The sequence below is a fragment of the Electrophorus electricus genome, chromosome 5, assembly GCF_013358815.1.
Source record: "Electrophorus electricus isolate fEleEle1 chromosome 5, fEleEle1.pri, whole genome shotgun sequence".
Lineage (NCBI taxonomy): Eukaryota > Metazoa > Chordata > Actinopteri > Gymnotiformes > Gymnotidae > Electrophorus > Electrophorus electricus.
The window spans coordinates 17,040,682-17,056,135 of NC_049539.1; the positions used below are offsets into that span (position 1 = coordinate 17,040,682).

Below are 15,454 nucleotides of genomic sequence, written 5' to 3' on the forward strand. Positions count from 1 at the left end.
CACATAGCCAAGCATGAGAGTGATGCCTCCTAATGGGTCATGTTACTTTTTCTTAAATAGTCCATTTGATCTTTTTGAAGGCTAAAATGTGCCCGTTTTTGCCCACAAAGTGGTGATGTCCTGGTTTGAGCACTAATGGGAGTGAAATGCGAGGTGCGATGAATCTTTTTCGTTTTTTTGTCATGCGTCGAGTCCGCATGTCCCCTGCTTATTTTGTGAGTGTTTTTCCATTTTACGAAAATGAGCTAGAAGGCCGTTGCACACTAACCTCCCATAGTGAGACTAGAGAAGCAGAGGCAGCCGCTCGGGCATGTGACCACGTGTGAAGGTTTATCAGGAGACAAAGTCCACATTATCTGCCCGAGTCACGCCGGCCACCACACCCGCTAGCAGGAACCACTTCCTGAATTGCTCAGCTCCTTTGCAGCTCGGGTCCATTTGCTCATCTATGACCGGCCCTGTGTGTGATTGACCACAGTGGCGTTAACACAAAGGAGAAGTCTTATTGGTGATGTCCAGCTTGAGGAAATCGTTGATTACACAGATTTGGATTATGTCTGTCTGGTTATGCTGTTTGCTAGAATCAAATGACAGCTTTGTATTTTGACATTTTCTTTTGGCTCACACTAGGGAAGCGCTGGTCCATGTGTCATGACATGGTCTGTCCAGAAAATATGTTCTCCCCACCAAAGTCAAAGTAGTCAAAGAATTGACCATGCCAGTGTAGATGGGCCTGATTTGAGTTATCTTCTAGGAGAGCGTTATGTTATGTTGGTATTACTCTTGATTCCTTTCAATGGTGTCTTAGTTGTAATGAGCACCAATGTAAACTGCAATCCAGTTATGAACCTGTGGTTTCCAGCGATTGCTGGTAATTCCCTGCTGTTGCACATGGGTGCTCTGGATGCAGCTCTGTTCCACGAGTCCGGGGCAAAGCTTCCATCCTCTTCCATTCCCTCTGTTTTGTGAAGATTGAACAGGTCCAGCCAAAAAGCTTGGAAGTTGTTCTAGTTGGATGTCAGTTGTTTACATTGGGAAGTGTCATAATTTTAACTCCAAGCACGGAGAATATGCTCCGGTTTGCTTTAGAAGTGAAGCAAGATGATCTGGTGACAGTAGGAAAAAGGCTGCTGTTGAAGTTTATATGGAGACAGATGTTTGCTCTGGTGGGTTGTAATACGCCCCAAAGTGTGTTTTATTTTATGTATTTTTTTCACATTTTGCTTTTATTATTTAATTTTGCACAAGCGCTGCTAAACTGAGCTTGTCTTACTTCAAACTCTTCCCTTGCAGTGGGTTTCTGGGTTGTGCTCGTCACAGTGCGTAGGTTTGAATTTTAGGTCAGTTAAGGTGCTGTGCAGTGTCTAGCGAGTTATTTGTTACTGGAGTCTCGGGCAACATGTAAATCAGATTTTTATGAGCAGAGGCATTCATGTGACCTAGTAAATATAAATTAACTTTATTCTAAATAATGCTGGTCAGTGTTTCAACCTTTAGCATTCTCCAGTGTACTTTAAATATAGTAGGCCCATTGCGCAACTTGCAGAAATCCCAGCAGTGAGACTGTAATCACGTTCTGATATTTTAGCTGCATCCCTCAGCCCTACTCAGCAGCAGGTGTAATGTGTGCAAACTCCATGCTTTGTCGATGTTGGTTTAAGCAAAGTATCGGCACGTTTAGTAAGAAGTTGGCATCAAGTGAAATCTCAGCCAATTTGAATGTTCATTTGGTATACTGACAGTGCATCATCACCTTTTGTCCAATGGGAAAATAACACATTTTAAGCAGTTACTATGTATAGGTAATAGTTGCTATTTAAGATCTTATTTTGGTTTGATATGAATCACATAGTGATGTGATTGTTAGACTTGGCAAATAGCAACTGCTACAGGTCTGTAATATGTGAAAATGTGAAATATTGTCCAAATGAGTGATAGAAATTTTAAAAGCTGAAAAATGACAGTGACCAGTGATATCGGCTATATAATTTTCTGTGGTTAAAAGATTTAAAGCTTTTAGTTAAAATGTGCTTTACTGATTGTCATTGTTAAAATTTCCTATTTCTTAAACGCCAACAGCAGAAGCTCTTAAATAATGTTATAACTTAAAACCTCAGATTGAAATAGGTCAGACAGTTTTGTGGCTTTCATGTCTGCATGTGACGCTCAGGCCCAGGCATGAATCAGCAGACTGACCTGTCCGAGTGCCCCTTGCTGCCTGACGACATGTTTGGTTGTTAAAAACAACTATTGCATTCTGGAATGTGAAATTGCTTGCGTAATGTTTAAGATGACGTTACTCGGCACTCTGTCACCAGGATACCTGCTGACGCTGACGAATCCGCGGAACCTCAGCCTGGATCTGCAAAAGCTGTTCATATAATGTAATTAACTGTCTTTCTCTCTCGCCATAGATATGTCCAGACGAGTTGTACGGCAGAGTAAGTTCCGTCATGTGTTCGGCCAGGCGGCGAAGAACGATCAGTGCTACGATGACATCCGCGTCTCCCGGGTCACGTGGGACAGTGCCTTCTGCGCCGTCAACCCAAAATTCGTCGCCATCATTGTGGAGGCCAGTGGTGGAGGGGCCTTCCTTGTCCTCCCTCTCCAGAAGGTAATGCACCTCCCAGCCACAGGAACTAGCTTGTGGGTTTTGGTTGTTTGCCAGCCATCGGTCCACCATTCTGGGTTTTACATGCTCCACACACTGTATTTACTACGAGTAGAGGTGTGCAGAAACTTCATATTCCATGTTATCCAGATACCACTTTACTCACAGGTGTGTTTGTGTGCGCGCGCGCCTTTTTCTTTTTCTCTCTTTCATATTGTGCATTATAGGCAAAGCTGAAATGTTCTCCTCAGCATTTTTGAGGGTCCAGTTTGTTTTTACACTTTAAGCAGAGGGGAAAAAACACCACTCATTTTTCACTGGGCTTGACTTCCATACTACTGACTTTCCACCCACTGCTGTTGCAGACAAGAATGAAACCCACTTCCTGATCGCAGTTCTTTCTGCCCCACTGTGAAAACTTCCATTTTCCATTTCCCGTGTTTTCAGGAAAAAGGTTTTCTTTTCTATACTCTTTCGTCCAATGCATCCTGTGGAAAGCAGTAATCTCCCGAGGCCCACAGCATTAACAAGTTGTCTCCGCCCGCGCCTCATGACCCACCTCCCAGCAGCAGTCTAACGCCCGGTGATGTAAGCAGATCTCGTTTCGTGGCTTTCAGGGCAGCATGAGCAGTTCCAAATGTCCCGGGTGGCGCCCCACCCGAGCTGGGCTGCCACTCGATACGCGCGGTGTCGCGCCGGCCGCCCCAGGGATCCTCTCACCTCACGGTGTTTTGTTGATGCCGCGGCTTGCGTGGCGTTGGGCCCCAGCCTGCGCCGGGTCGCCTGACCTTGGAAACCCTCACAGGCCACCCGGGCTTGGGTTTGCTTACAGTCACGTCTGGTTTTCTCTTGCCTCTGGCTCTCCCGCAGTATAAACTTTGCGCCCATGTTGGCGCTTACGGTTACACTAGCGGATGGGTTGTTGTTGTTTCTCGCTGATCTAAGGCCGCATCCGATACTCAAATAATCTCGCAGAGCCACTGTAGGACGGAGGACTAAACTGGTTTCGGGTCAGGGAAATAAAGGAGCGGACATCAGAATCGGAACAAAAGAACACCGTTGGGAGGCTGGCCGGGTAAGCCACAGCAATCCTGAGACCGCAGCCTGGATGAAGGCGATTTGGTTCATAAAGCCCCCCGCACATTTCTGAAACTATTATGCCTCTGTCCCTTCCTGAAGGCTGGTTATTCCAAACCACGTCCAAGATTGAGGCATAAAGCACTTCAACTTTCCTGCTGCGAGCTTGTTCAGGATGCTTGCGGAGATTTAGACCTGTTGATTCAGCAGCTAGCTTCAGGGCCAGCTCCCACAAGTGAAATATCAGTCCCGTAAAGGCTTCAGGATTTACGGCTATGACTGAGGACTGGATGGACTTTAGCTCAGCATCCCAAGAGAATCAAAGCTAATACACTTGTTTGACAAGAACCCTGAACCAGAGTGTCTTTCGAGTAATTTACATTTACATTTTTTGGCATTTTGTTGAAGCTTTTATCCAAAGCGAGTACAACTTGAGCAATTGAGGGTTAAGGGCCTTTCTCAGGGGCCGAGCAGTGGCAATTTGGCCTTGACCACTGAGGCACCACTACACACATCACGTGCATCCTATAAAGCGAGTGCGAGCCTTAACGCACAGGTCTTTTCATGTAATCAGATTACCTTTTTTATTAATTTTTTAAAAAACACAATGATCAGTTTAAGTGACTGGCACACATGACAGTCGCTGGCAGGGGACTGGGGCGTGATTTTTACTGGGATGGGTTGAAGCAGCAGCTGTGGTGAAAGGCCGTATGGTGGCTGCCGATTAGAGGGCACTGGGTTACGAGCGTGACATCTGAGACAGTTTCCAGCTGCTAAACATGTCGTCACCATCTTGCGTATTTACTCACACACGTTCACACACAGAGTGGTACAATATATGCAGTAACAAATCCTTTTATTTTATATATGCTTACTTTTACAGGGGAAAAAGGAAGACTTAGATTGGCCCATCTGGCCTTTGCAGTGATGTGGGCTGATGTGATAACACAGCTGCTCAGCCTAATCGAAGAAGCATCAAACCATGTCATCCTTTGATTAGCTGCTCTGACTTGAACGTTTTGATCTGATCTTTAAAAGCGGTGCGTTTGTGGGGCAGGTGGCTGTGCTGGTTGTGCTTCGCCATCGTCTTCTGCAAGATGTGTATCTGTATATTGGCGTGTTTTGGCTTTTCATGCCTGTTTAGGAATGAGGGAATTTTCCAACATTTTGTAGGTGTGGGATATGCTTGTACCCGCCTGTCCTGCTGAGCGCGCGCGTGTATATACACACACGCTCATGCTCTCTTCACCAATCTGGCTTGTCAAACCCACTCCCTGCTGCTTCCCACTGTGGGACATCTTTTGTCTCTGTGCATGCGCACGCCAATCCGCGGCCCTGCCGCACCTTTTTGTCTTCCGCCGCCGTTCTGCTCGGGAGCCAGCCACGGCTTCTCGGTTGTAAAGTGCAGGCGCAGGATAACAGTCATTGAAGACTTCGGGCTTTGTTTCCCCTAGTAGTGCCCTGCCCCAGTCCTCCCCGCCACTCTCGGACCGCAGATCGTGCTGCACTTCCTTGTCCTAAACGGCACTTTTGGCCCACTGCTAGACGTGGCTTTCCGGAGCCGAACGAGTGCGACTGTAGGAGCTTTTGCGGCCTTGTCTCCCGGTATCGTCTAGACTGGGGTGGTGCTAAGCTCTTGCTCCCCACGCAGCACTGCTGCGGCCTGTCCGAGCGTGCTGCCCTGAGAGGTTGCTATTCCTGGTATGTCCCCAGCCAGCAGGGTCTTTCCAGAGGGATCCTGGGATGGGCCGTGAGCGCGCGCTTCTTCTCTGTGTGGGAGGCTGAGTGGCATGACTCAGCCGCTCATTTGTTTTTCCTGCTTTTCAACTTTTCTAGACTTGCGTATTTTAACCAATCACACATACTCATGCCCGCATACATTTTAAACGTTTCTCCTTGTCTGAATGCATGCATGTTCCCTTATTACCATATGAAGGAAACTGCAGGGGAGAGGTTGCCGTGGCGACTGTCCCTCCCCCCTCCCCCACCCCCTCACGCATTCCTGTCGTCCATTCAGCTCTCTCCATGCTGAATGGAATGAGGATAGAGAAACCGCCTTATATCCATCACCCCCCCCACCTCACCACTGCTCATTTCAACGTTGCCCACCGAGCCTACAGCACATGGTGAACTCGAGCTGAGCACTTCCTCCTAACAGCGGTAACTGACTGCATCTCTCAATTTCTGCCACTGCGCTCGGCGGTATTTCTGTAACTGGCTCCGTTCGAACCGGGCGTGCTGGGCGCGCCCCTGGCTGGGCACAGGTGAGCCGCAGGTAGAGAGAGGACGTGTAGGGGGACATGCAGAAAGAAGGTGGAAGAGTGTGGTGGAAAGAGTCAAGGGACAGGAAAAGGATGAAAAGTGGGGAAGTGTGCGCGCGGGGGCATGGGTGCGTGCGCGTCTCTTTCTGTCTGACTGCACGTGTCCCGATCTGTATTCCAGGAGCCCCTTCCTGCTCACGCTGCACCGGCTCTGCTCCGGAGGCTGCTGAATGCAGATTTTACCATATATGGTCATCCTCGGCTCCCCGCCTGTCAGCCTTCCAGCCTCGTTTCCTCCTGTCTCCCTACTGGCTAGTCTGCAAGGACAGCACCCAATAGTTTCTTTAATAGCCAGTTGAAGGCGGTGTGGAGTGAGCTGGGAGGGCTTGGTCTTTACTTCAAGTCAAGTGTCTGTCTACATTTGCCAGTAGCTCTTCTCTTAATGCAGGTCAGCGGGAGAAGAAAATTGCACATTCTCGCTCACTCAATCAGGCCTGTGGCTTTTTGGGTCTGGATTTTGATCTCGCAGGTCGAGGCAGTTGCACGTCAGCTGAATGTGTAAACGAAATGTGGGCAAATAATAGAAAAGGCAACATCGAGCATGGGTGTTTGACACTCACTCACTCGTACTCTGTCGCTTTGTCATACGTGACTAGCTATACTTGATTTCTAATTAGATCCCCTCCCGAGCTCCTTGGCCCAGTACCAGCTGATTGGCTGTTCCAGCGGAGATCGTATCAGTGTTATTGGCCTGCCATTTTTTTTGTTATGGTCAGAGCCAGGGCACAGCTGTAGTCTAACCAGTCTCTGGGCCATCAAGGATAGAGACAGGAAATGGAAATTTCCACACTGGTTAAGCTTGGTATGCTAGTGCATTAGCCTCCATATGGAGGGTGTGTCCCCTCTCCACTTGCTGATTGCCCTTTGGCTTAGGTGTTGGTGTTCCAACTCTCCTCTGATGTTGTCTAATATTCGGTTCAGTATACCGCTATGAATCTTGCGTTGCGAGTTTGAGCTCGTGTCGCAATTAAGGTGTAATTATTTAACCCATGACCTGTTGCCTATTGGATGGAATTGAGTGCCGTCACCTGCAGTCCTGTTGGTTTTGGTAAAGTCGCCCCCGGATCCTCCGGCCCTCCTCCGCCTCCTGAAGCGTTTGCGTTTTCTCTCCTAGGATTTTTTCTTAAGTCTTTTTTTTTTTTTTTTTTTTTTTTTTTTTTTTTTTTTTAACATGGCCACTCTTTCACCTGGTCGAGCACCAGGGGGAGAATCCAGTCCCGCTCCCGGCCGAAACCTAGTGACTGGATGTTGCTAGGCGACGGGTCTAATGGCTCGCACGTGTCTGAGTGTGTTTCAAATCTCGCCACGGTAGAGAATGACCACTTGCCGCGCTGCCGCTTGCCAAATATGCAGGCGCCCTCGTGCTTACTGCGTCTCTGGTCCTCGTACAGGCTGCAGAGTGAAGCCCAGCGTGGCGGCCAGGCCCGGGAGGAGTTTTTCAATAAGGAGCTTGTCAAGACATTGAGACCTACCAAATATAAATCATTGACACAGAATATTGATTTGAAGGGGTTGGCGACAGAATTTATTTTCAATTGAACATTTCCACTAATGAAGCTGATTAGGTAGCTGTATGTACTCGTAGACTCTAGCAATAGTGGGTACTTCAGTACAAGCCATTTCATCAGCACTAGCAGGGCCCAGGGGTCACTTACTAAACAGATTCAGCCATCTGTTATTTAGAAATAATGGCCCTCTGAATCCCTCAGATGTCCAGTCAGAATGGAGCATGTAATCACGTGGCATAAATTCTCACCTCAGGCAGCAGTCAGACACAGGCGGGACCCAGAAGCACTGCAGAGACACGCCTCCATGGGGGCAGCAATCACGCAATACACTCCGTCCTGAGTGTTCTCCACAGCCAATCAGGTTCGCCTACGTGCCATTCTGGGTGTTCTTCACGGCCAATCAGGTTTGCTTATATGCCATTCCAGAGCACTTGCAGGTCGTGCTACAGTTACAGGTTCCACCACAGGCACCCTCGTCTCAGCTGGCAGATCCCCAGAGAACCACGCTTCATGGTTAGGTTGTCGACAAACATGCCAGTTCCGTAATGTTATATAGCATGTTTCTGGATTGCAGGTCCTTACTGGAACAAGGTAGAAATCTTGGATGGAAACCTTTGTCTAATCTTGTTGAATTGAGCTTTTACATTTTTATTCTTCAGTTATTTTCGAATAATGCCCCACGGTTGGGGTTTGGCTGTGAGAGCGCCAGTTCCTCGCGCCTCCCTGCAACTCTCGTTACTGTGCAGTTACATTTCAGTGGCGCATTTGGAACAGTTGCCGTTCTTGGCCGGTTGCCCTGACCTCCTGTTGCATACATTTGCGTATGATCCCCCTCACTCATTTTCTCTGCCAGGTGAACTTTATTTTACGAGAGAAACGTGTTTTGCCTCAGCCCCCTCCTCTTCCAAGCTCGCCAGTCTTGTTTTTCTTGTTCGTCAGGAGGCATTGTGCAGACTGTGGCCACATCACTGCAAACACACCAGCTGAAGGCACCTGTGGTGTTCATATTGTCATCAGCTGAAAAATCCCTTTACGTGTACTTTGTTGCCCAGACATGTTGGTGTGCGCCTACTTGCGTGCAAGCTCAAATTGGCCTTCGCTTTTTGTGGGCGTGGGTGTCTGGAGGCTGTATTCGTTAGCTGATTGAGTTGCTTCTCTTGCGGCATTGCACGTTCTGCTTTAAATTGAACTTTGGTGATTTATCACTAATGTCATCACAGTGCAGTCGTGTAACCCACCCCCGAGGCGTGCGCACACGTTCCTGCAGACTTTCCCGCACACGGGAACCCTTTCTTCTGCAGTGGCTGAGCACTCCATCACCTGCTCACACATCCCTAAGCACTCCTTGTCCCGCAGGGGGCCAGAGGTCATGACCTGACACACCCCGTAGGGTGCTGATGTCTTCGGAAAATCTGCCTGAAAGCAAAAAATGCAGGCTTCCTTTTTACATTACTGCATGCCTGCGTCTGCGGAGTAAGAACGGACTTGGGGCATTAAATAAGGGAGTCAGTAAGGATTGCCTGTAATGTATGTAATGAAACACAGATACACACAACCGAAGTCTTCGCTCCACGTGCAGTCCCATACCGAGTCCTTCCTGTCGTTCCCCGCTGCAGAGGAATGGGAGCGTTTGGCTCATGGTGCAGGAATGCCCGGCACCAGGCCAGACGGTGAGCTCCCAACGAAGGCACTGAGATGACGACGCTAGCGGCGTTGTTTCGCCCACGTGTCTCACCGCCGTGACGGCTGTTTTACCTTCAGAGGGGCGCGGCACCTCCAGCTGCCATCTTTTGTGCACGTCTCATTTTGAAGCGTCCTCTAGTTTGGCGAGTCCTGCGTCTTTTGAGAACAACACTGATCTGAGTTCAGTGTTCTTCCTGGCCACATGTTAGTGCGGTAGAGTTTCATTACGAAGGGAAGATGACTGATGACTGTTAATAACATACTAAATCTGGGCAGACTTGGGGTACAGCCATGCGCCGTTGGCATAATTGTAGAGCGCGCGTGTGCTGCGCTGATTCTCTCTCTGCCTAAGGAATGCGTAGGGCAATGCTTTTGTTTTCTCATTGTCGTGTTTTTGTTTTGCGTGTCTCTCTGTGCTGGGCAAAAGTGTGTCCTGCTATGACCTCATGCTTTTTGGCTGGAAAAATCTCATTTCTTGCTGAAAAACATCCTTAACTAAACCTCATTTTTATCTCTACGTCTCTTGCCCCCCCCCCCCTTCCTGTCTGTAGGCTGGCCGGATAGATAAGTCCTACCCTACGGTGTGCGGACACACGGGGCCCGTGTTGGACATCGATTGGTGCCCCCACAACGACCAGGTCATTGCCAGTGGCTCTGAAGACTGCACCATCATGGTATGATTACTGCCTTCTGTGCATGCTGTTCCATTTACTGGGGTGGGGGTGGGGGGTCGGGGTCGTATCTCATTCATCACCTCACTGAATAAATTATGTTTATTACAGAAAGGATGTCCCCTATGCATTATGTTGGTTAAGTTTTGGCCTTGTTTTATCTCATCAAAAGTGTGTATGTGAGAGATGTCTGCAGCAATGATGGGCTTCCCATGCATGCTGCTTTAGATTACTTTAAATCTGCCAATAGCATACACGGTGCTGCTCTACTGAAAATTTAAGCCTAATATATTTGAGGTTTTTACACTGTACTGAATATGTAATAATTCACCTCTGCATGGTAAAAACAACCATAATTCAGAATTCTGTTCATGATTGGTAGACATAACTCATGGAAATGGGGTTAGATCAGTCATGACCTTTTGGGGGTGGGCCCCCTTTTTATGCAGAAAATCTGATCATTATTTAAAGAAAAGTCAGTTCCAAGCACTGTTCATTGTGTTAGCTGGTTTTGTGCATGTGGATTTTGTTTTTGCCACTGTTCTGAACTCGCACCCATTTCTTGCCTTGTTTGTGATGGACAAGCCAAGTGTAGTGCGATTCATAGGTTCAGTTCTAGTGTGTAAGAGTTCAGCGAGCCATCCAGACCTCCAGGATTCGGAGCAGGGCAGTACAAGGATGGGTTGGGATAAAATGCACTGTCGGAGTAAATAACAGTGGTCCCTGTGACATCGCTAGACCCACTGAAAACAGCTGGAATGGTCCAAGTCCCACAGACAGTTATTAGGGTCAGCAGCTGTGAAGTCTCAGTAAGCTCCTCCTGCTCAGTGAGCGTGACATGGGAACGTCACGTGCCATGAATGACATCATAACCAGAGCTTGTGTGCCTCTGAATATCACTACTGAGCCTGCACACTGAAATGGACCCGGGAAGTGATATCCAAGCGGGACATGACCTATACCAGAGCAGTGTTCGAAAAGCGTGTTGAATGTTTCACTATAGCAGCATCCTGAGATACGTTGTCAATTAACGTTACAAATGTTATGTGGTTATACTGGTGCTCTGCTGCCCCCATCAGGCTGGCTATGGTAGATGCAGGTTCTGGAAGTAAACTAATACATCATAAACCTGTTCAAGGGTTACATCATAACCCTGTTCAAAGGCTTTTTGACCCATGCAAAGAAAAATGCCACCCTTTTTCTGTAGGAAACGCGAGAGTGGCATCATGATCTGAAAGCGGTGGCCTCTCCTCTTGTTCTCCGTTTCAGGTGTGGCAGATCCCTGAGAATGGCTTGGTGACCTCCATGTCCGAGCCCGTGGTGGTGCTAGAGGGCCACTCCAAACGGGTGGGCATCATCACCTGGCACCCCACTGCCCGCAACGTCCTGCTGAGCGCAGGTGAGTGTACCCGTCTAGTTGCTTCACACCACATGACCCAGTTTACCGAGCACATCGCCGTCACCTAACCCGAGCAGCCTTTGGCAAACCCTGTGGCGGAATAAAGGCACTGGTGCTGTGGTTGAGAGAAAGTCAGCAAAACCTGAGGAGAACTTTGGTACCCGGTCCATGTGAAAACCAGAACGATGCGTTCCACCGGGGTGTGCGTCGCCTCAGTGCAACGTGGCAGAAGGGTAATGTGTTTACAGGAGCGCACGGGACACCTGAACATGATGCCAAATGAGAACACCGCACGCAACGCCTCCATTTGTTGTGCAAACACAAGATCATGTCTTACAGTGCTGTAGGTCCCAATTTGCTGGGACCCACAGCTCAGTACAATGAGTGTGCTGCAGTAAGTGCACCAGATGGACAATCTAAATGTAAGCATTCACATGCTGTACAACAGCATGTAAATTACACATGACTTAAAAGTTTACTTGTTGGTTTTTATTTTGGTTTGCTTTGTTGTTTTTTTTCTACCGAGTGTAGGCATTATGTAGCTTTGACGAGCGTGGACTTGCAGAGGTCTTGCGTATTCATGGTAAAATGAAGGCGACAGTAAAATCCCAGCTAATTTGCCATTATGTCCTAGATTAATTTTTTTTCTTTGTGGTGCAGTTGTCCTCATTCAGATGTATTCTGTATTTCTGGCTCCATTTTCAGAGATGTAGCACCGTTCCTCCTATTAAAGCCTTGCTCTAAATCTCTGTCTGTTTTACCCTCGCACTGTTCCCCTGTGAACTTGTCAATGGGGCATTCTCTTTCGTCTGTCTGTGTCTGTCTCTCACCCAGAAACACGTTCTCCATCGTTTTCTTCAGACTCCTCCTAGCCAATTCTCCTGTCGTGATCCAAGTATCTCTAAACCCATTGATCGGTTTGGTTAAAGAAATTCTTCATTCAAGGCTTTGCTGCTTAGGAACGATGTCTACTTTGAGCCTTTCACCAAAGCCTTGGGGAGCTCAATTGAACAGCCTTCCGAGCTTCAGTGATTTGGGTATTGGGTATCACACTGTATAGAGTACTGATTTCTTTAGTTATCGAGTGTTTTATACGTCTTTATTGTCCTGATTAAATCTGCCATACAAAGTTTGAAGTGTCTGTCTGTGTCTGTGTGTCTGTCTGTCTGTGTTCGGTGAATTCCCACTCCCCCTTCTGACATGCAGGCTGCGACAACATGATCATGATCTGGAACGTGGGCACAGGCGAGGCCCTCATCACCCTGGAGGACATGCACCCAGACGTCATCTTCAGCGCCTGCTGGAACCGCAACGGCAGCCTCATCTGCACCGCCTGCAAGGACAAGAAGATCCGCGTCATCGATCCGCGTAAGGAGGAGCTCATCGCGGTACGGCCACGCACACGCACGACAACAAAGTCTGCGGTGATCCCTCTGTTCTCTGACATACAGCCGCATAAAACGCGCCTGCAAAAAATTGGGCATGCATTGGCAATATAGATGAGGCCACTGTTACACACACATGCACGCTCACACAGAGGCGCACACACGTGTGCAGGTCTGCAAGAATCAGGGGCTGTGTGATTAGCCCCCAGGTGCCGTCTGTTAAAATGTGTCAAATAGTTGTGCTTCAGGAGCCCAGTGTTGCAGCCTTACAGATGGAACCTCTTAATATTACGAGCAGATTTAAAACTGTTGTCTGCAGTCCCCCATGTGACAGGATTTTTATGACGCGCGCGTGTGTGCGTGCTTTTTTTTTTTTTTGTCGGAGGCAGGAGAAGGATAAGGCCCACGAGGGGGCGAGGCCCATGAGAGCCATCTTCCTTGCTGACGGGAACATCTTCACCACTGGATTTAGCCGCATGAGTGAGAGGCAGCTTGCACTCTGGAACCCGGTACGCACCCCCCCCCCGATGCACAGACATATGCATGTGCACACACACGCGCACATGCACGTGTGTGTGTATGGGATTGTTAAAAGTGATTGAGTGTGTTCCAGTAGTTTAATGGAGCAAGTAGGAAACCCATCTAAGACTGAACAGATTTGGGTGTGTTCAAGTCTAGACTTAGTGTAGGCATAATAGTGTAGTCAGTGGAGAATCCCCATCGACACTGCAGTTTGGTCCAAGAAATTGCTAAGTATGGGTGTATTGGGAAACAAGTTAATCCCTGGTGAGCTGCTGTTGACAAGTGAGTAAAATATACATAGATATTACATGTTGACTGTTGCGTGTCCAGCAATAAATTCAGAGTAGTAGGGGAGCACTTGTGGGTTTTTTCCTGACGTCCCTCTGGTTTCTCCTCCAGCAAAACATGGAGGAGCCAATCACTGTCCATGAGATGGACACCAGCAATGGTGTCCTGCTGCCTTTCTACGACCCTGACACCAATGTGGTCTACCTGTGCGGAAAGGTAAGTACCCTGCAGCTATCCTGGGGTGGGGCTGAACGAAGCCTCTTCCCTCACGTTCAATGCGTTTACTATTCCTGCTTTTCAAATACCCTTATTTTCATATAGCCATGGCTTATGATGTCCAATAAAAACGAGGTTTTCTAGAAGTCGATGTGGACGCTGCTGCTCACTCGGCCGCCGCCCATGTTGTTGGCAGGGCGACAGCAGCATCCGCTACTTTGAGATCACGGAGGAGGCGCCATTCGTGCACTACCTCAACACGTTCACCACCAAGGAGCCGCAGAGAGGCATGGGCTACATGCCCAAGAGGGGCCTGGACGTCAACAAGTGTGAGATCGCCAGGTGGGTGGAGTCTCCCAACCTCGCACCGTCAACACCGAGCACTTTAAAAGGTGGATCACTGTCATGATGCACACGTTGCTTTACAAGTTTCTAATGGTCAGTGTTAATAAAAAGATGGAGATCTGTTTTGTGGGTGGGAATATTCAGCTGGAGGGAGCAAACTGCCAAGAGCTAGCCATGAGTTGGTGGGGGAATGTGGAATTCTTTAGTGGAATTGCAATTTAGTTGCCATTTACCCCCCCCCCCCCCCCCCCCCCCCAAAAAAAAAAAAAATTACTTTTCAATAGTTCTAGACCAACATTGTTTTTGACATAAATGTCTTTGTCCTGCTCTTTCAGGTTTTACAAGCTGCAGGAGAGGAAGTGTGAGCCTATCATCATGACGGTGCCAAGAAAAGTGAGCCCTATTTACCAATTGCACCATGTAGTGCTTTTAGTCACTCAGCACCAGAGGGCGCCAGAAGGAGCAGCATTTATGACCCTCATGAAGAACCTTAGGACAGGGGGACTGATTAGATCAACAGCATGGGAGAAATATTTATTCATTGTAGATTTTTCACTTTTCGGTGACGGTGTAATGACGAGGACCACTTGCACAATCTGTGGACAAAAGACTAGTTGATGTGGGAGTATAAATGTACAATTACAGCTGTGTTGCAGCTTAAAATGTCGCTATTTTAAAAAATGTATTATCTAAATATTACGCAAGCTCTCAACCTACGACAGTGGTTCAAATGGAATACCAAAGAGCTTAGACGAATATAATTTGCTGACTAGGGTTTGGACTGGCTACTTTGCAGCATTTCTTGTGCTAATCAGTAACGTACATGGCTCCTTCGCTGGCTCTCCGCAGTCGGACCTGTTCCAGGATGACCTGTATCCAGACACGGCAGGTCCAGACTGCGCCCTCGAGGCCGAAGAGTGGTTCGAGGGCAAAAACGGCGAGCCCATCCTGATCTCCCTCAAGCACGGCTACATTCCTGGCAAGAACCGCGACCTCAAGGTGGTGAAGAAGAACGTCCTGGACAACAAGCCCAAGGCTGGCAAGAACGTGGAGAACGCCCACCCCACCAAGACAGCCACCCATGTCGCCACGGCTCCGTCTATTGTGAGTTCTCCAGGGTTGTAAGCTTCCTTTTAAAGGATTATAGAGAAATCTTTAAATCTGCCTACATACAGAGAGCAACCTATTGTGTTAGTGAAGGTTTGTCAGTAAGAATTGACAGTCTTGAATGTGGCTCCACCATCTTGACTGCAGCTTCAAATGTGCCTGCACCCACCTTCATACAGAGCAAGCCTGTAATCACAGAAGCCACTTTAATGCAAACCCTCCACATACACTTTCTAGACCCTCTTGTGCTTGTATACACAACAAAATATTATTCTTGGTATGCACACACAACACAACTAAAGCCAGGTCACAGACCTTTGA

At 48.1% G+C, this 15,454-nt stretch overlaps 1 protein-coding gene across 2 annotated transcripts in view; it reads left to right on the plus strand.

Moving 5' to 3' along the window:
- LOC113576921 (coronin-1C-A) overlaps positions 1-15,454 on the plus strand; it is a 35,118-nt gene that overhangs the window by 14,463 nt on the left and 5,201 nt on the right. For both annotated transcript variants that reach the window (XM_035526291.1, XM_035526292.1), the window contains exons 2-10: positions 2,415-2,614; positions 9,752-9,874; positions 11,141-11,270; positions 12,477-12,658; positions 13,045-13,164; positions 13,577-13,681; positions 13,878-14,023; positions 14,362-14,419; positions 14,876-15,130. In XM_035526291.1, coding sequence (XP_035382184.1) covers positions 2,415-2,614; positions 9,752-9,874; positions 11,141-11,270; positions 12,477-12,658; positions 13,045-13,164; positions 13,577-13,681; positions 13,878-14,023; positions 14,362-14,419; positions 14,876-15,130 — 1,319 coding nt within the window. The remainder of the gene's footprint in view (positions 1-2,414; positions 2,615-9,751; positions 9,875-11,140; positions 11,271-12,476; positions 12,659-13,044; positions 13,165-13,576; positions 13,682-13,877; positions 14,024-14,361; positions 14,420-14,875; positions 15,131-15,454) is intronic.